At 45.1% G+C, this 20,310-nt stretch overlaps 1 protein-coding gene across 1 annotated transcript in view; it reads left to right on the forward strand.

Annotated features, from left to right (window-relative positions):
- Positions 1–20,310, forward strand: part of LOC126236487 (venom protease-like) — a 217,535-nt gene that overhangs the window by 153,677 nt on the left and 43,548 nt on the right. The window contains exon 4 of the mRNA XM_049945837.1: positions 14,760–15,038. Within this exon, the coding sequence (XP_049801794.1) occupies positions 14,760–15,038 (279 nt within the window). The remainder of the gene's footprint in view (positions 1–14,759; positions 15,039–20,310) is intronic.

Here is a 20,310-nt window from a genome sequence, read left to right on the forward strand (position 1 = left end):
AAATGAGCTTAACTTATTTGCCTTTTTATAACGTGCGAAGCAGGTGTTTTAGACAATAATATTTACATAATCTTACACTGTATTCTTACGAAACTATAATTTGTAATAAACTAATGGTACTTTAGCAAAACCCTATCTAACTTCATATTTGTGGTTTTAACTTTAACTCTCACTACTCCTTTTACATTAGACTGAAATTCATTTTTAAACACTTGAATGCAAGATTTGTTCATTTAAATCAGGATACTCGGCTTTAGTAGCACTTAGGTGAGGAACTTGCATATGTTCATGATCAGAATAGAAAATATGGTTCCGGACACAAACTCGTATTTGTGATTATTATTAAAACCACACACAGATTAACTGGTCCACGTCCATATACATTACTGAATGTATAAAGTTAGTGAAGCAGTGGCGAAGATTGGTGACAAGCGACATGGCGGCTGAATGTACTAACGACTCGTGATGTTCGAATGCTCTATATATCTCTTCTTGGCGTCGGATTTTCAACACATTAGAGGCATTCCTTTATGCCGAGAATACCAAATAGTAGCCAGATCTACATCCGAGGCAAACCCTTTACAAAGCAGCTTCCAATTGCCTCTCTTGGCACCGTCGAAGTGTACCGTGCTACGGCTAGCCACATACTGCGTACCGTTTACACCAAGGAGCAGCTCAGTTCGACCATCAAAACCACCTTTTACATCGCGCCATGCCACTTTCGTTGCGGAGGGACTTCCCAATATCTTTTACATATTACAAATACAAGTGCCCTAAGCATGTACCAGCTTTCGATAAACATTTTCTTTTTATGAACATACACATCTAATAATTTATCATTTAACAAATCATTTTGCTTTTTTCATATATACATTATAAAACACTAATTTTCCTGCCACAAATAAAGGACTGTAAATAACAAGAATACACGCTCCATAATTGAAGATACATAGTTATATGATATAAATCTACTTCTAATCGATATAAGTGTTACAAAGTCTTTGCTAAATTAACGTTTCATTCCTTTTATTACTGATGAATTCTTTGATAGTAAAGTATGTTTACATATTTTCCTGAATGGATGGGGCTCTTGTTGATGTCGAAGAATGAGGTTGTAGCATCAGTACGGTACGAATTTCCGATAACAATCTGCATTCAGCAATTTCTGAGACGCGCTTGAAATTATGACCGTTCCAGATATTTGTGTCATTTGTACACAACTTCGTAGCACCACAACGCTGTCGTAGCCCGACGTCACTCGCTACGTACTTGTTTTGAATCTCATAATCAGATTGGAGACGACGTGGGAGTTTAGGTCATGTGCCTCTGGCGCACGAGTGGCCACGTGCAGAGGGGAGACGGCGACAGGGTTAAACTAAGCATTTTTAGGTCTCTGGAGACTCGGATATCAGGCTAAGGAGGCAGATAAGGTGTCAATAAGGAACTGAGGCCATGGGTTCACTATTGATCGGCCTTTAAAGCTTTTTCAAGTGTCTAGATGAATCTGCTGAAGAGCACAAACACTGATTTATCATTTGAGTCCTTAGACCCACTACGTGTAAAACATAAACGAGGCTTGTAGCGTCAAACTGTTATTAAATGCTCCAACCAACTACCTACTACTCTGTTAGGAATAGGATGCACACAATAACGTCTGGAGATGATATTCAAACCATGAATCATAAAAAGAGCTAGTTTATATTGCTCTGATCGAACCCTTAAGTTCATTTGCATGTCAAAATTGAAGTGATAACCAGAAATAGGTACGAATAGGCACATCCACAGTCTACGTACGCATATAGGCAAGTTTTAAAAGTCTGTTTTAGTGTAAAAGCTTAATTGGGTATAATTCTCAGTGACATAATTCCTGCTGTCGGTTGGTGGCCATCGGAGGCGCTGGTTTCGGTGGGCGACGGGGTCGAAGTCCGCCCTGTGCTTACGTGTGCGTCTATCCCTCCTCTGGGCTTGGGGTTCTTGTGTGGGTGTGTTTTCCTGTATAGTGTTCGTTTCTTCGCAGCACGTGACTTCCGGGAGTGGGGTCGTGTTGTTTGGGGGCATAGGTGTTGGCACCGATGCTTGTTGATTTTCTGGTGTTGTCTGTGGCTGTTGTGTAGCTGTTGCAATGCTGCTGGAACTTGCTCTGCTTGTCGAGTGGTGGCCTCTACAGTGCGTCCTAGACATGTTGCGACAGACTTCGAGGGGTTGTAGAAGGTGTCTTGAGGAACAAATAAAGGATAGCAACCAGTGTCCGGAAACGTCATCCAACGACGCTACAGAGCGTCGAAGTTAGAGGCGCCGGCGCTGGCGCTTCTCCTTCGGCAGCAAACGTGACTTTGTACGCCGACGGACAACACGCGGAACGTCTCGCAATGTTGTTAGGGCTACCTGCAGCGTACACACACTTTTTTCCAATGAATGCGATGCTCTGTTGCCTCGGTAGATGATGGTTTCACATATGGGTTTCCATCTGCTGTTTATTTTTCTCCTATATGCCGAAAAACACTGGACCATAGGAGATTTTAGAGGATTCCAGGAGGGTTGCCATGGAGGCAACAGAATATCGCATTCATAGGAAACAAGGTCTGTGTACGTAGCAGTGGCTATCGCGGCAATCAGTTGCTATCACTGAATAACAAACAACATTGATAGACGTTCTGCCTATGGTCCGTCACTGTAAAAAGCCACCTTTGCTGCCGAAGGTGTGGTCTAGTGGCAGGGCCGGTGCCTATAATTTTGATGCTCTTCAGTGTCGTTGTATGACGTTTCTGGATACGGGTTCCTATCCTCGATTTGTTCAGCAAAACACACTCTATTACCCCAGTATTTCTAGGATACCCTGAATGAACTGCGTTTGGGCCTTATTGCTTACAGATATTACGTGATTGAGTCGCCATTTGCGTTCAATATGCAGTCAGCGAGCATGAAGTCAGTAATTTTCTAAGGCGTATGACCTCATATCGAAGAGTCGAAAGCGATTGGCATTGTATGTCTCCATGTAAGTTACAACGCTTATTACTATTATTAGTACTTAGATGAATTCTTTTTTATTTTTCTGGCAACCCTTCATGACTCGGTCATTACACTGCGACCAAATACAGCATACTGATTATTAGTATTACAACAAGCGCTTACTAGCGAACAATCAAAGAAGTCACTACCTGTTACTCGTTGATACGTGACAGTTCTTACGGTTTTAGATCGAATGATAAGGTACGGCCACGATCCAATTTCCCAAAAGAAGCAAAACGGGTAGTTACATCATTGCTCTCTGATATTTGTGCTTCGCGGTTTGACTGTAAGTGGAGGTCCACCACCCGTAGCGAGCAAATTGTTCCTAGTATCTAATAAAGAAAAATTTAATCACAGTGTACACGTTTCCACGAGCTGTCCCAGACTTCTTTTTTTAAGTTTACTGGTATACACTTCCAGATAGTCAGTATCCGCCAAAAAACTCGACCCTCGTCACACTTGTAATTTATTCCTGAGAGTTTCAAACTCGCAGTGAGTACAAAACTCTTACATCTGCACTTAACTGATGCATAATAGTTCGCAAGAGGTCTGTAAAGGACGTGGGATGAAACGACGTCTCTCGAGATATCTTTGGACTGCTCCTGCGTTTAGATTTTCTGGCGAGGTTGATAACTGCCTTGAGGAGTGTTGAAGTGAGGAGCGAAATAACCTCACAAGATCATCTCCACCTCACATCGAGTTTGGTGATTTTAATACCGAACCACCCTCCCACTGACTGAAGAAATAGGAAAACCTATCCAAGCAAAATAATTGTGCGTTTTACAACTACCGAAACTCTCCAAAGAACAACAGTAAGCCGTACTGCGACAAAGATGCAACGAGCGAGATGAACAAATACTGAGATCAGTGAACGACTGCGCTGGACGATCACCGAAGGCATTCAACCTCTCTGAGGACAATAATGAGTGCGTAGTGTTGCTGATAACGATAAGGGAGAAGGGAGAGGATGTAGCCTAGCGTCAGAACATAACTTTTTTCTCTCCAGTAACCCCAGGGGCACCGCCAAGCTTTGCGTTCTCATTCATGACAGAGTGTGCAGACTTTTAGAATCTAAAGCAGTAGAATGCTGCGAGATCTGGATCAGGAACTATACAGGGTGGTCCATTGATAGTGACCGGGCCAAATATCTCACGAAATAAGCACCAAACGAAAAAACTACAAAGAACCAAACTCGTCTAACTTGAAGGGGGGGGGGGGGGGGGGAACCAGATGGCGCTATGGTTGGCCCGCTAGATGGCGCTGTCATAGGTCAAACGGATATCAACTGCGTTTTTTTTAAAAAATAGGAACCCCCATTTTTATTACATATTTATGTAGTACGTAAAGAAATATGAATGTTTTAGTTGGACCACTTTTTTCGCTTTAGGATAGATGGCGCTGTAATAGTCACAATCGTACACTCCTGGAAATTGAAATAAGAACACCGTGAATTCATTGTCCCAGGAAGGGGAAACTTTATTGACACATTCCTGGGGTCAGATACATCACATGATCACACTGACAGAACCACAGGCACATAGACACAGGCAACAGAGCATGCACAATGTCGGCACTAGTACAGTGTATATCCACCTTTCGCAGCAATGCAGGCTGCTATTCTCCCATGGAGACGATCGTAGAGATGCTGGATGTAGTCCTGTGGAACGGCTTGCCATGCCATTTCCACCTGGCGCCTCAGTTGGACCAGCGTTCGTGCTGGACGTGCAGACCGCGTGAGACGACGCTTCATCCAGTCCCAAACATGCTCAATGGGGGACAGATCCGGAGATCTTGCTGGCCAGGGTAGTTGACTTACACCTTCTAGAGCACGTTGGGTGGCACGGGATACATGCGGACGTGCATTGTCCTGTTGGAACAGCAAGTTCCCTTGTCGGTCTAGGAATGGTAGAACGATGGGTTCGATGACGGTTTGGATGTACCGTGCACTATTCAGTGTCCCCTCGACGATCACCAGTGGTGTACGGCCAGTGTAGGAGATCGCTCCCCACACCATGATGCCGGGTGTTGGCCCTGTGTGCCTCGGTCGTATGCAGTCCTGATTGTGGCGCTCACCTGCACGGCGCCAAACACGCATACGACCATCATTGGCACCAAGGCAGAAGCGACTCTCATCGCTGAAGACGACACGTCTCCATTCGTCCCTCCATTCACGCCTGTCGCGACACCACTGGAGGCGGGCTGCACGATGTTGGGGCGTGAGCGGAAGACGGCCTAACGGTGTGCGGGACCGTGGCCCAGCTTCATGGAGACGGTTGCGAATGGTCCTCGCCGATACCCCAGGAGCAACAGTGTCCCTAATTTGCTGGGAAGTGGCAGTGCGGTCCCCTACGGCACTGCGTAGGATCCTACGGTCTCGGCGTGCATCCGTGCGTCGCTGCGGTCCGGTCCCAGGTCGACGGGCACGTGCACCTTCCGCCGACCACTGGCGACAACATCGATGTACTGTGGAGACCTCACGCCCCACGTGTTGAGCTATTCGGCGGTACGTCCACCCGGCCTCCCGCATGCCCACTATACGCCCTCGCTCAAAGTCCGTCAACTGCACATACGGTTCACGTCCACGCTGTCGCGGCATGCTACCAGTGTTAAAGACTGCGATGGAGCTCCGTATGCCACGGCAAACTGGCTGACACTGACGGCGGCGGTGCACAAATGCTGCGCAGCTAGCGCCATTCGACGGCCAACACCGCGGTTCCTGGTGTGTCCGCTGTGCCGTGCGTGTGATCATTGCTTGTACAGCCCTCTCGCAGTGTCCGGAGCAAGTATGGTGGGTCTGACACACCGGTGTCAGTGTGTTCTTTTTTCCATTTCCAGGAGTGTATAAGTACGTGGTATCACGTAACATTTCGCCAGTGCGGACTTTATTTGCTTCGTGATACATTATCCGTGTTAAAATGGACCGTTAAACAATTGCGGAAAAGGTCGATATCGTTTTGATGTGTGTCAATTGTAATCAAAATGCACAACGGGCGTGTGCTATGTATGCTGCTCGGTATCCTGGACGACATCATCCAAGTGTTCGGACCATTCGCCGGATAATTACGTTATTTAAGGAAACAGGAAGTGTTCAGCCACATGTGAAACGTCAACCACGACCTCCAACAAATGATGATGCCCAAGTAGGTGTTTTAGCTGCTGTCGCGGCTAATCCGCACATCAGTAGCAGACAAATTGCGCGAGAATCGGGAATCTCAAAAACTTCGGTGTTGAGAATGCTACATCAACATCGATTGCACCCGTACCATCTTTCTATGCACCAGGAATTGCATGCCGACGACTTTGAACGTCGTGTACAGTTCTGCCACTGGGCACAAGAGAAATTACGGGACGATGACAGATTTTTTGCACGCGTTCTATTTAGCGACGAAGCGTCATTCACTAACAGCGGTAACGTAAATGGTATAATATGCACTATTGGGCAACGGAAAATCCACGATGGCTGAGACAAGTGGGACATCAGCGACCTTGGCGGGTTAATGTATGGTACGACAATATAGGAGGAAGGATAATTGGCCCCCATTTTATCGATGGCAATCTAAATGGTGCAATGTATGCTGATTTCCTACGTGATGTTCCACCGATGTTACTACAAGATGTTTCACTGTATTACAGAATGGCGATGTACTTGCAATATGATGGATGTCCGGCACATAGCTCGCGTGCGGTTGAAGCGGTATTGAATAGCAAATTTCATGACAGGTGGATTGGTCGTCGAAGCACCATACCATGGCCCGCACGTTCACCGGATATGACGTCCCCGGATTTCTTCCTGTGGGGAAATTTGAAGGATATTTGCTATCGTGATCCACCGACGACGCCTGACAACATGCGTCAGCGCATTGTCAATGCATGTGCGAACATTACGGAAGGCGAACTAGTCGCTGTTGAGAGGAACGTCGTTACACGTATCGCCAAATGCATTGAGAATGACGGACATCATTTTGAGAATTTATTGCATTAATGTAGTATTTACAGGTAATTACGCTGTAACAACATGCTTTCTCAGAAATGATAAGTTCACAAAGGTACATGTATCACATTGGAACAACCGAAATAAAATCTTCAAACGCACCTACATTCTGTATTTTAATTTAAAAAACCTACCTGTTACCAACTGTTCGTCTAAAATTGTGAGCCATATGTTTCTGACTATTACAGCGCCATCTATCACAAAGCGAAAAAAGTGGTCCAACTAAAACATTCATATTTCTTTACGTATTACACGAATATGTAATTAAAAAGGGGGTTCCTATTTTTAAAAACACGCAGTTGATATCCGTTTCACCTATGGCAGTGCCATCTAGCTGGCCAACCATAGCGCCATCTGGTTTCCCACTTCAAGCTAGACAAGTTTCGTTCTTTGTAGTCTTTTCGTTTGACACTTATTTCGTGAGACATTTGGCCCGGTAACGATCAATGGACCACCCTGTATATTAGCACCCATTCTCCGATTTGGCAAGTAAAGCGGATTATGAAAATTCTTTCCACCAGCAAGATTCGAAACAGTCTCTTTCTGAGCGAACGCTACCGCACGAACGTCGAATGAATGGCGAGTAATGAGGAGGATAGTTCAGTCGCATAACCAGACTGTCAGTTTTAATAATACTTTCCCTGCAAGAGAAATCCGATGTCTCTCTGTCGAACGAGTTCCACGTTAGACTGTAGTTGCGATCTTAACTGACTAGGATAAGCTGAATTTCAGGTCGTAAAAAATTAAGCTTGAATCCTTTATTTCTGCTACTGAAAAACGGTCATTTTCTTCTACGCGAATAACGCAAAAGTTCCTAATGAAATTTGCTTTTCAGCTATTGATCTAATTGATTAAACCCTGGTCGAAGACTCCTGATGACAATGTCCACAGATACACAAAATTCATTTCCACGTAGTGTTCCAAGGAATTCTACGGGCATAAACGCTTTAAAATACGAGCTTTTAGCCTTCTAATATGATAATTGGCACTTTAGTCTTTGCAAAAATGGTTCAAATTGCTCTAAACACTATGGGACTTACCATCTGAGGTCATCAGTCCCCTAGACTTAGAACTACTTAAACCTAACTAACCTAAAGACATCATACACATCCATGCCCGAGGCTGGATTCGAACCTGCGAACGTAGCAGCAGGGTTCCGGATTAAAGCGCCTAGAGCCGCTCGGTTACAACGCCCGGCTTAGTCTTTGCAGATACTTGTAAGCGTGTCATCTCCCGTTACACTAACACTTCCTGCGCGACTAAGTACTCGTATAATACATTTTTTCTTTATATTGTTTCATGAGCTATTTCAAAATCGAACAACAGCTACATCAAGTTGATGAAGTACAAATTTTAACTGACACACTAATTAATGAAGAGTTCTGCTTCAGTTTACACGTCACATATATATAAACGTATCCTGACTATTAGTGTGTGCCAGAATTACACACTGAAATTTGTTAAAGTAGAGATAAGCTGCATGTGGCTCACACAGAAGTGACACGTTTGACGGCTTTGTTTGCTGTGCTTCCTAAAAAGGCATTGTTGGACCTGAAGAATAAACTTTGTATTACCTTATGGGATACGTTACGTTGATATCCTGTACAATTGCTGTTATATGTAAGGCTACTATACCATTACGTACTGAACTGTTTGTAGTCCACAATGATGATAATTCACCTCATAAAGGCTTTACTTTTATATTTTCCATATTATTTGAACCCATATGGTAATGACAATTTGCTTCAGCTTTGTCAATTTGCTTGCTTCATATTTAATAATCTGAGCTGTGAATGAACAGCGTGTAACCATACACATGTTTCAGTCTCGTAACCCATTTCACGACAACAATATTTAACAGTAGCTGCTCTCGAGATACAAACAATAATCAATTGACTTAACTTGTTCTTATTTGTTTTTAGGTGGCTTACTTGGTTTTATCAAAGGAACAGTGGGAGTACTAATGATTTTTCTGCTTTTTTACTACTGAAGAACAAAAATTAGCCGATTAGGTTGTATTACGTGTATTTATACAGGGTGAAAATTATTTAAACCGACAAACTATAGGAGATTGCCCGAAACACCAAAAAATATCTATATATTTTTTTGTGTAACGTCATACTTTAAATTGGTAGAAGGAGTTCTCACTGGAAGAAAATTGATTAAACCAACAAACTATGTGAGGTTGTACAGAACACTGAAAACACTCTTTCTAATGAGTTTTCGTGTCAAGTACCATTATACGAGGACATCAAATCTTACTTACACTTGACAAAAAGTAACAAATATAATTAAATCTCTATTACCAAGAGACAACAACATTAATGCAAAACAGTTACCTCAAAAATGACCCCTTTGCTTCCAAACAAAAGTTATACGGGCGGGTCATGTTCTGTCTAACCCGGTCAGAAACTGCAGGAGCGTCCTTAATTTCTCCTGCTGCTGCTACTATTCAGTCAACCAGATCCTATTCTCATGCAACAAGCGTTGGCAGCACATCTCTCCCCACACAAAAATGTCCAGAGGGATCTAAGCAGGGGATCGAATAGGCCGTGGTACTGGACCACCTTTGCTAACCCACTTTTCTGGATACTGTCGGTTCAAGAATCGACACACAAGACTACAGAAATTTCCCAGCACCCGTCATGATTCAAATGGCTCTGAGCACTATGGGACTTAACTTCTGAGGTCATCAGTCCCCTAGAACTTAGAACTACTTAAAACTAACCAACCTAAGGACATCACACACATCCATGCCCGAGGCAGGATTCGAACCTGCGACCGTAGAGGTCGCGCGGTTCCAGACTGTAGCGCCTAGAACCGCTCGGCCACCTCGGCCGGCACTGGCGCCCGTCATGTTGGAACTACATGCGCTATCTTGTAAGGAGTGGCACGTCTTCCAGGAATTCTGGCAGTGCTGTTGTGAGGAATTTGTAGTAATTCCTGCCATTTAATGCGTAGGTAGGAGATATGTCCCAATTAAACAATCACCAATAACATATGCCTACCTGTTCACGTAAAACAGCACTTGATGAGCGCGAGTAAATGTGGCAGGTGGATTAAACTCACTCCGAACATGTGAACCGTGGATGTTGAAGACCCCATCGCTATGTAATAAGCACCAACCGTATCAGTGTACTCTCTCAGGTGCACCGCTCCATTAGTAAGCAAGTACCGTGCTGCATCATGACATAAAATTAAATGCCAGTGCTATTACGATTAAAGAGTGAAGTATGCTCCCCATGGTACAACAGGAACCGTTACAACGATAAGTCATTCATAACAACTGAAGAATGAATACGTCTCTACTATATTAAATAATGTTCACAAGAAATTATGACATTAAGAAAAATGGTTGCTTTGATGTCCCATACAACCTTCCAAAGTTTATTGGTTTAAACAATTTTCACCCTGCATATTAACATTCAGTTTGTGTGTATTTTGTCCCAATAAAGCTGGTCACTGCTTAAGTGCCACACTACAATTCCAAAGGTCTGGGGCCCGATTCTCGGTCGATCCTAGGCTTTTTTATGTTACTTAGCTCTTGTGTCACCTCTGAAGTTTTGAAGTTTAAAATGTGTTTTATTCTGTTGTGACACATCGTGAAACGCCCGGCTGGTTTGGCTTCTGAACATCGTAAAAACACCTACATCCATACCACTACGATATATCTAATCTTACCCTTACCCGTCTCTGCTGGACCCAAGATCACAGGTAACGCGCGGATGTCTCCACACGTAGAGAGTGCCGCGCGGGGTAGCCGCGCTGTCTAGGGGCGTCTTGTCACGTTTCGCGCGGCTCCCTCCGTTGGAGGTTCGAGTCCTCCCTCGGGCGTGGGTGTATGTGTTGTCCTCAGCGTAAGTTAGTTTAAGTTAGATTAAGTAGTGCTTAAACTTAGGGACCGACAACCTCAGCAGTTTGGTCCCATAACACCTCACCACAAATTTCCAAATTTACCTAGAGAGTAGGGCGGACTTGGCATCTGTAGAAAAAGGCGCGTAGGCAAACAGTATGCGAGATCTGCTCATGAAAGTAACAAGTACAAGTCTGGGCACGAACAAGGGCGCAAAGGGTTTGTTCTAGAGTTAGTATAGCGCAATACAGAACAGTATATTTTGCGTTACGCCGGAACAGAATCTTAAAAGAAAATGTGAAATAGTGTGAGTGTTCATGTATTCTGAAAGGACTTTAGTTAGACTTAGGGACCTTTCCACGAATTGAAGAAGTAATGAACCCAGTGCTAATCACAAACTGTCGAATCTCGTGACCCCAGCTCATCATAATATGTCCATTGCGTCAGTTACAGCGAAGAGCATTAATAGCAAATTGAGAGGACACATAGACACACGATTATGGAAACTGTTACAGTGATACGTGTACCTTGGGAGGAAGATGTCCGAAACATGCTCTCCAGAAATAGTCCGATGCCGAATCAATACGACAGGTAGCAACAGCTCAAGCAAATGAACAGTTTATTAAATCTTTAAGAGATCGGAGGATTGCCTGCATACAGGGATTGGACAAAAATACAGAAACATGGCGATAAATGCATGCTTGAACATAAATGCAGATGCTATCGAAGCCTGCCGGTTGCACTGTTACAAATCTGACCACGAACTGCACCTGTGCAATGTCCTCAATACGTTGGAAGTGTCATCCGTGGTCAGAACAGTGTACTGTGTAGTTGTGAGTGCGTTATGTCGGAGCTAAACGACTTCGAACACGGGCAAATTTTTGGTGCTCCTGTGATGGGTGCTTCCGTAACAAGGTAGCCGAAGTGCTCGGTGTTTCAAGAGGCACCTTGTCGAAGATTTACACCGTATACGGGAAGGGCGAGAAACGTCATCCGCTAGGTCACAACGTAGACGAAATTGTGTGTGGAGTGATCGTGACAAAATGTCGTGTAACTATGGCCTCCCGTCGGGTAGACCGTTCGCCTGGTGCAAGTCTTTCGATTTGACGCCACTTCGGTGACTTGCGCGTCGATGGGGATGAAATGATGATGAGTAGGACAACACAACACCCAGTCCCTGAGCGGAGAAAATCTCTTATCCAGCCGGGAATCGAATCCGAGCCCTTAGGATTGACATTCTGTCACTCTGACCAGTCAGCTACCGGGGGCGGAGAAGACGATCGTTGAAGAGGACTGTGACGAAAAATAAGAAGACAGCTGCTAAAGTCACAGCAAAACTAAATGTCGCACTCGCGAACTGTGTCACCTTCAGAACATCACGAATGGCTCCATGAACTGCGAACTACAGAGCGAGCTGAAATTCCAAAACAATTTATCACTTATTCTTTTTCTTTACGTTGGCTAATAGACGTAACCATGCACAATAGTATACTGTTTCTGTACGCACAGTAGTAAGATGTATTGGCTCTGAGCACTATGGGACTCAACTGCTGAGGTCATTAGTCCCCTAGAACTTAGAACTAGTTAAACCTAACTAACCTAAGGACATCACAAACATCCATGCCCGAGGCAGGATTCGAACCTGCGACCGTAGCGGTCTTGCGGTTCCAGACTGCAGCGCCTTTAACCGCACGGCCACTTCGGCCGGCTAAAGATGTATTCATGTCCACTTGCTCCAGCTATGTATTGCAATATAAAATGAAGCTAGATTCATTCCCCATTGTGGCGAGTCCGCAGCTCGTGGTCGTGCGGTAGCGTTCTCGCTTCCCACGACCGGGTTCCCGGGTTCGATTCCCGGCGGGGTCAGGGATTTTCTCTGCCTCGTGATGACTGGGTGTTGTGTGATGTCCTTAGGTTAGTTAGGTTTAAGTAGTTCTAAGTTCTAGGGAACTGATGACCATAGATGTTAGGTCCCATAGTGCTCAGCGCCATTTGAACCATTGTGGCGAATCAGTTATACAAACACACGATATCTGTTCTTTGGAACATGCCTGAAAGAACGTACACTACAACGAATCCGCAGCTGTAATAGATATCATGTAAATTGAAGGTGGAAGGGGCAGAAATGAAAGGAGAGGGAAGGAACTAATTATTTCACCTGAATCGGGAATTTGCGCAGAATCAGCGGCGACTCGTGAAAATGTGTGCCAGACTGGGACTCGAAGCCGGGATCTCCTGCTTATTAGGCAGTTGCGTTAACCACTGTGTCACCCAGACGCAGAAGTTATCACAAATGCTCGGACTACCTCGGTACGGTCCCCGGCCGACCCACACTCCGACCCAGCGCCATCTATCTGCAGGTGATATCATTAGTTCCTTCTCCTTCCTTTCCTTTCTGCCCCTCCACCTTCAATTTCCATAATACACTACTGGCCATTAAAATTGCTACACCACGAAGATGACGTGTTTCAGACGTGAAATTTAACCGACAGGAAGAAGATGCTGTGATATGCAAATGATTATCTTTTCAGATCATTCCCAGAAGGGTGTCGCCGGTGGCGACACCTACAACATGCTGACACGAGGAAAGTTTCCAACCGACTTCTCATACACAAACAGCAGTTGACCAGTGTTGCCTGGTGAAACGTTGTTTTGATGCCTCGTGTAAAGAGGAGGAATGCGTACCATCACGTTTCCGACTTTGATAAAGGTCGGATTGTAGCCCATCGCGATTGCTGTTTGTCGTATCGCGACATTGCTGCTCGCTTTGGTCGAGATCCAATGACTGTTAGCAGAATATGGAATCGGTGGGTTCAGGAGGGTAATACGGAACGCCGTGATGGATCCCAACGGCCTCGTTTCACTAGCAGTCGAGATGACAGGCATCTTATCTGCATGGCTGTGACGGATCGTGCAGCCACGCCTAGTACCCTGAGTCAACAGATGGGCAAGACAACAACCATCTGCACGAACAGTTCGACGACGTTTGCAGCAGCGGGGACTATCAGCTCGGAGACCATGGCTGCGGCTTCCCTTGACGCTGCATCACAGAGAGGAGTGCCTGCGATGGTGCACTCAACGACGAAAGTGGATGCACGAATGGCAAAAAGTCACTTTTTCGGATGAATCCAGGTTCTGTTTACAGCATCATGATGGTCGCATCCGTGTAAGGCGACATCGCGGTGAACGCACATTGGAAGCGTGTATTGGTCATCGCCATACTGGCGTATCACCCGGCGTGATGGTATGGGGTGCCATTGGTTGCACGTCTCGGTCACCTCTTGTTCGCACTGACGACACTTTGAGCAGTGGACGTTACATTTCAGATGTTTTACGAACCGTGGCTCTACCCTTCATTCGATCTCTGCGAAACTCTATATTTCAGCAGGATAATGCACGACCGCATGTTGCAGGACCTGTACGGGTCTTTCTAGATACAGAAAATTTTCGATGCTGCTCTGGCCAGCACATTCTCCAGATCTCTCACCAATTGAAAACGTCTGGTCAATGGTGGCCGAGCAACTGGCTCGTAACAATACGCCAGTCACTATTCTTGAAGAACTGTGGTATCGTGTTGAAGCTGCATGGGCAGCTGTACCTGTACACGCTATCCAAGCTCTGTTTGACTCAATGCCCAGGCGTATCAAGGCCGTTATTACGGCCAGAGGTGGTTATTCTGCGTACTGATTTCTCAAGATCCATGAACCCAAATTGCGTGAAAATGTAATCACATGTCAATTCTAGTATAATATATTTGTCCAATGAATACCCGTTTTTCATCTGCATTTCTTCTTGGTGTACCAATTTTAATGGCCCGCATACTCACGTAAATGGTGACGTGTCGTGTTTTTTATGTTTCCATATTTTTGTCTAGCTCCTCTATTTCTGTGTTTGTGTTTGGAACAGGTGCGAACTGCAAGCAGAACGAGGTGTGCATCAACATCCGGCGGTGCGACGAGCTGCTGGCGCTGCTGTCGCGGAGGAACGAGCCGGGCGTGACGCAGCGGCTGCGCGACTCTCTGTGCGGCTATGAGGGTTCGGACCCGCGCGTCTGCTGTCCGCGCCAGGAGGCGCAGCTGCAGGGCCGCACCGCCATCCCGGTGCCCGGCGAGCCGGCGCCCGGCCGCTGCGGCTACAGCAACACCACGCACGTCCGCATCATAGGCGGCAAGAAGGCGGAACTCGGTAAGCGGCTGACGTGGACACTCCGAACGATAAGTTCCTCTCCCCTCTTGGACACCGCTCTGGTACCATGTAACATGGCTCCTAGCGTTGACAATAGTCTCAATCAGGCGAGGATCGGAGTCCACAAGTTTCTTCAGATATGCCAAGACAGCACCAGGTGTTAGTTCAGTGGTTGTGTTGGGAGTGGTAATGTGCTGATACATGTTAAACAACATTTTGTTCAGTTTTAACACGAGCCACTTTTTATTTTCCCTTTTGTGTTAATAACGTCAAAAGAACACAATGCCTCCAAAATTACAAGTTAAATAATCCACCAGGCTCGGTTAATAAAACTTCATATGAGGTGTGTTTTTTAAGTAAGTACCGTTTTGAAATTAAAAATATGTGCTAAGATACCTCAATAATTTTATTTTAACATGAAAGCCTGTACCTTAATCTACTTTTCTACATAATTTCCGTCAATATTGAGGCACTTGTCATAACGTTGTACCAGTTTTTGAATACCCTCCTCATATAAGTCTGCCACCTGACTTGTTAACTACTGCATCACCACTGTTTTGACTTCGTCATCATCTTGAAGATGCTGACCGCCCAGGTATTTCTTCAAGTGCAGTAACAGATGGTAGTCACTGGGCGCATGATCGGGGCTGTACAGAGGATGATCTACAGTTTCCCATCGAAAAGATGTGATGAGATCTTTGGTCTGATTCGCCACATGCGGACAGGCATTGTCTTGCAGCAAAACCATGCCCTTGCTCAATTTGCCACATCCTTTGTTCTGAATTGAACGGCACAGATTGGTTCAAATGGCTCTGAGCACTATGGGACTTAACATCTTAGGTCATCAGTCCCCTAGAACTTAGAACTACTTAAACCTAACTAACCTAAGGACATCACACACATCCATGCCCGAGGCAGGATTCGAACCTGCGACCGTAGCAGTCCTGCGGTTCCGGACTGAAGTGCCTAGAACCGCACGGCCACCACGGCCGGCTGCGCAGATTGTGCAATGTCTTACAGTAAGCTGCTGCATTGATTGTCTCATTACGAGGCAGAAATTCCACAAGCAATACTACTTTTCTGTCCACAAAATACTGTGCATATAATTTTCCAGGCAGAAATTGTTTGCTTAAACATCACTTTTCTGGGTGAATCTGAATGCCGCCATTGATTCTGGTGTGACGTAGGCTACCCATGTTTCATCGCCCGTAACAATTTGGCTTAAGAAATCATCACCGTCGTTGTGGTACCGCTCAAGGGAAGTCAATGCACTGTCTAAACGTTTGGTTTTGTGCACATCCGTCAATATTTTCGGTACCCAACGTGTGCACAATTTTCGGTAATTCAAGTGCTCGGTCACAATGCCATACAAAACACTACGAGAAACATTAGGAAAGTCAGTCTACAAGGAGGAAATCGTAAAGCGTCTGTTTTCTCTCACCTTATTGTCCACTTCCTGCACCAAACTTTCATTAACGACCGAAGGACGCCCACTCCGTTGTTCATCATGCACATTTGTGCGACTATCTTTAAATGCTCTCACCCACTTCCTTACCAGTCCATCAGTCATAATGTTTTCTCCGTAAACTGCACAGATCTCACGATGAATATCGATCGCTTTTAGGCCTTTAACACTAAGAAATCTTGTAACAGCCCGTACTTCACAGTCGGCGGGACTCATGATTATCGGAGGTATCTTAAACACTAAGTACACAACGTAAACAAGGAAGAATCAGACTGTAATGGCGTCAGTGCGTAGACAACAGATGTAGGTACCCCGTGCGCATGCGCAGAACGCCGACCGCAGCGCTGCGGCCGCGGTGTGGCAAAACGGTACTTTCTTAAAAAACACACCTCGTAGATTAACTTAGAGACCAATCTCACCACAATGAAAAGGTCAAGTATTCACATACAGGTATTATCGAGCTTCCATTCTGTACACCTACATAAAAGAAATAAAAGCATTATTTAAACACACATTAGAAACGGCGAAATAAATTCTCAGATATACCAAAGAAACAAATATGTATATACAGGGTGTTTCAGAAGTGTTTCAGGGATATAACAGGAATGATCATTCGAAACAAAACAGTCAGTATCCCTGCGCTCTAAAACTCATACCTTAAGAGCCATGAGCAATTCGTGATCTTCGATACTGTGAAACAGATCTACTGCAAGCTCTTTGTTTTTCATGCTTTGGGAAGTTATAGTATGGACCAAAACAATAAAAAGTGCCCAGTAAACATGTGCTCTAAAATGCATGCCTTAAAAGTTAAGAGCACTTGTTCATTTGAAGAGTTCTGCTATAAAGTAACGAAGATGTAGAAGTGCTCATAGCTCTTGAAGGATGCATTTTAGAGCACATGTTTACTGGGCATTTTTTCCTTGTTTTGGCCCATACCACCACTTCCCACAACGTGAAAAGCAAAGAGCTTACAGTGAAAGAGATCTGTTTCACAGTATCGAAGATCAAGAATTGCCCAAAGCTCTTAAGGTATGCGTTTTAGAGCTCATGTTTACTTGACTTTTTTGTTTCGAATGATCATTCTTGTCATATCCCTGAATATTGATCATCACTTCTGAAACACTCACTATATGTATGTTGCTCTAAAATTCCCCTTGCAAACTTCTAAGACTTGTAGAGGGACCTGAATAATTAATATTCTGAATTGGAACCCATGTACGTATTGTTTCCGTGCTACAATCATTTGAAAACATGTGTTGGTAACGCGGCCACTTTTACAAAAAATAATTAGGTGTGACTCAGTACATCATTTGTTTTACAATTCCACTCATTAATAGCTAAAGAAATTGCTCGTGTACTCGTTGACGCGTTCTCTTCAACGTGATGCAGTACAGCCTCTTCCATTTCAGATGTGCGCCGTCTCCTTACAGCACCACAGTCACGCCTTCCCCGAAGCAGTTCCGTAATTGTGGCGATAAGAGTATGCGATGGAATCTGACGGTATGGAGGACCATCTTGATAAAGGCGACAAGCACCTCTTCCATTACCGTGAACTTCGCCATACTGAAGTATCATGTCGGTGTATTCTCCAAACGTGTACTGAACCATGTTGCTCTAACAGTCACAGACATGTGACACAGACACAGACTTTTGCACACCTATTAGACATGTGTCATGTTTACAGACGACTGCAGCTTGAAAATGCTAAGTTTATGGACGTGGGTTCCAGTTCAAAACATTGTCTACTCAGTCCTCTCTACAAGTTCTAGAAGCACCCTGAGAGTTGTTTCACCAATAAGAGGCAGGCTGAGCAAACTAAGTATTAACTTTGATTACCCCAACGACTACGCAAGGTTCGCATAAAACAATGACTCAATACCAAAATTTTAAATATGTGATTTACACACTTGTACAGTTTACGTCGTCCCTTGCAGTTCCACGTGCCACTGGTTTGGTTAGCCATGAACTCAATCTTTCGCTTCTCGGAACGTGGGATAGGGCGCGCGTCCCTTGCCCCAGTCCCATCAAAGAATAGTACCAAATAAATTCGGAGGGTCCGGGAGCGTACATGATCCAACGTCAAACACGGACAGCAATCATTATACATCAGTACTCCAAAAGTTTTGTTTACCAGTTCAATACACTTAACAAAAGTGGCGCAAAACCAAAGCACTCTCCGAAATAACCTTACAGAATTACCCATTCCTGTCACTTTTGGCAGTTTACAGTTGTTAATACTTACGCTTTTAGTGACTTTAAACAAATTCGTCAAGAGCTCACTTATGCAAGAATTGACTAAACGACAACACTGAGTTGAACAAAATAATTAGTACTGCCGAGATAGGCACACAGGCAAGCAAGTGATGTTAAAAAAACAACCTACCCAAATCCATGAGAAACAAACAACACCACCTCAATGCAGATCTCGGTACAGCATCGAACAGAAATGAATGTACTCTCATAATTATAATAATCGTACCCGGACCACTTGTTTAATGAGATTTTCACTCTGCAGTGGAGTGTGCGCTGATATGAAATTCCCTGGCAGATTAAAACTGTGTGCCGGACCGAGACTCGAACTCGGGACCTTTGCCGTTCACGGGCAAGCGCTCTCCCCTCTGAGCTACCTAAGCACGACTCACGCCTCGTCCTGAAGTTTGGAAGGTAGGAGACGAGATACTGGCAGATGTAAAGCTGTGAGGAGGGCGCGTGAGTCGTGCTTGGGTAGCTCAGATGGTAGAGCACTTTCCCGCGAAAGGCAAAGGTACCGAGTTCGAGTCTCGGTCTGGCACACAGTTTAAATCTGCCAGGAAGTACCGGTGCACGATTTGCCACTCTTGACGTGTCCTTACAAGGCTCAAAGCGTGCACCATCATATAAAATTATAAATTAAGAAATGATATCCGACGTCCAAGGCACCACACAATTCAACTAAAGTGGTTATGGCAGCTATAAGCTCAACTCCATTGTCCAGTGCTTACATCCGGGAGTCTACTACCGCTGACACTCACTTGCCAACATTAACAAGAGAAGCACAGCTTAACAACACCTGCCAAGTTGACACACCGGCCTGATCTATCAACAGCACTGTTTTGAGCATACAAAGCCCGATACAGTTACACAAATGACTGCAGCTTAATGTTAATCAAAATACGTCGGGCACAATCACTCAGTACTAAAGCCGCAGGGTAACTGAGCGGCACACACTCAGACTCAAACCACCAGGGATGGTCTCACACGACCAAGTGCAACCTGAATCACCGGTAATCTCACCGCGTCCTCGACTGAACGGAGTAGAGATTCCTCAACGGCTGTTGCTGTGTTTACCTCCTCACGTGTGAACGACAACTGCCCACTGGCCCGGGCCTCACAAGCGCCTTACAGCAGCGGGCCGCTATGACCGAGCGGTTCTAGGCGCTTCAGTCCGGAACTGCGCTGCTGCTTCGGTCGCAGGTTCGAATCCTACCTCGGGCATGGATGTGCGTGATGTCCTTAGGTTAGTTAGGTTTAAGTAGTTCTAAGTCTAGGGGACTGATGACCTCAGATGTTAAGTCCCATAGTGCTTAGAGCGCCTTACAGCAGCACGGCCGCGTTCATCGCCAGACCCGGCCTCCTCCATGTCAACACCGCCCTGCAGTCCACTCCATCCACGAGCCACAGCAACTGTTATTTTATGGAGTCGACCCCTCCAGATTCAGCACGCCATGCCTCTGACAGGGGAAACTCCCCATCGCGCCCCCCTCAGATTTAGTGGTAAGATGGCCCATTGGACAGCCCATCAAAAACTGAACACAGATCAAACATGAA

This window comes from Schistocerca nitens, chromosome 1, assembly GCF_023898315.1.
Source record: "Schistocerca nitens isolate TAMUIC-IGC-003100 chromosome 1, iqSchNite1.1, whole genome shotgun sequence".
In the NCBI taxonomy this organism is placed as follows: Eukaryota; Metazoa; Arthropoda; class Insecta; order Orthoptera; family Acrididae; genus Schistocerca; species Schistocerca nitens.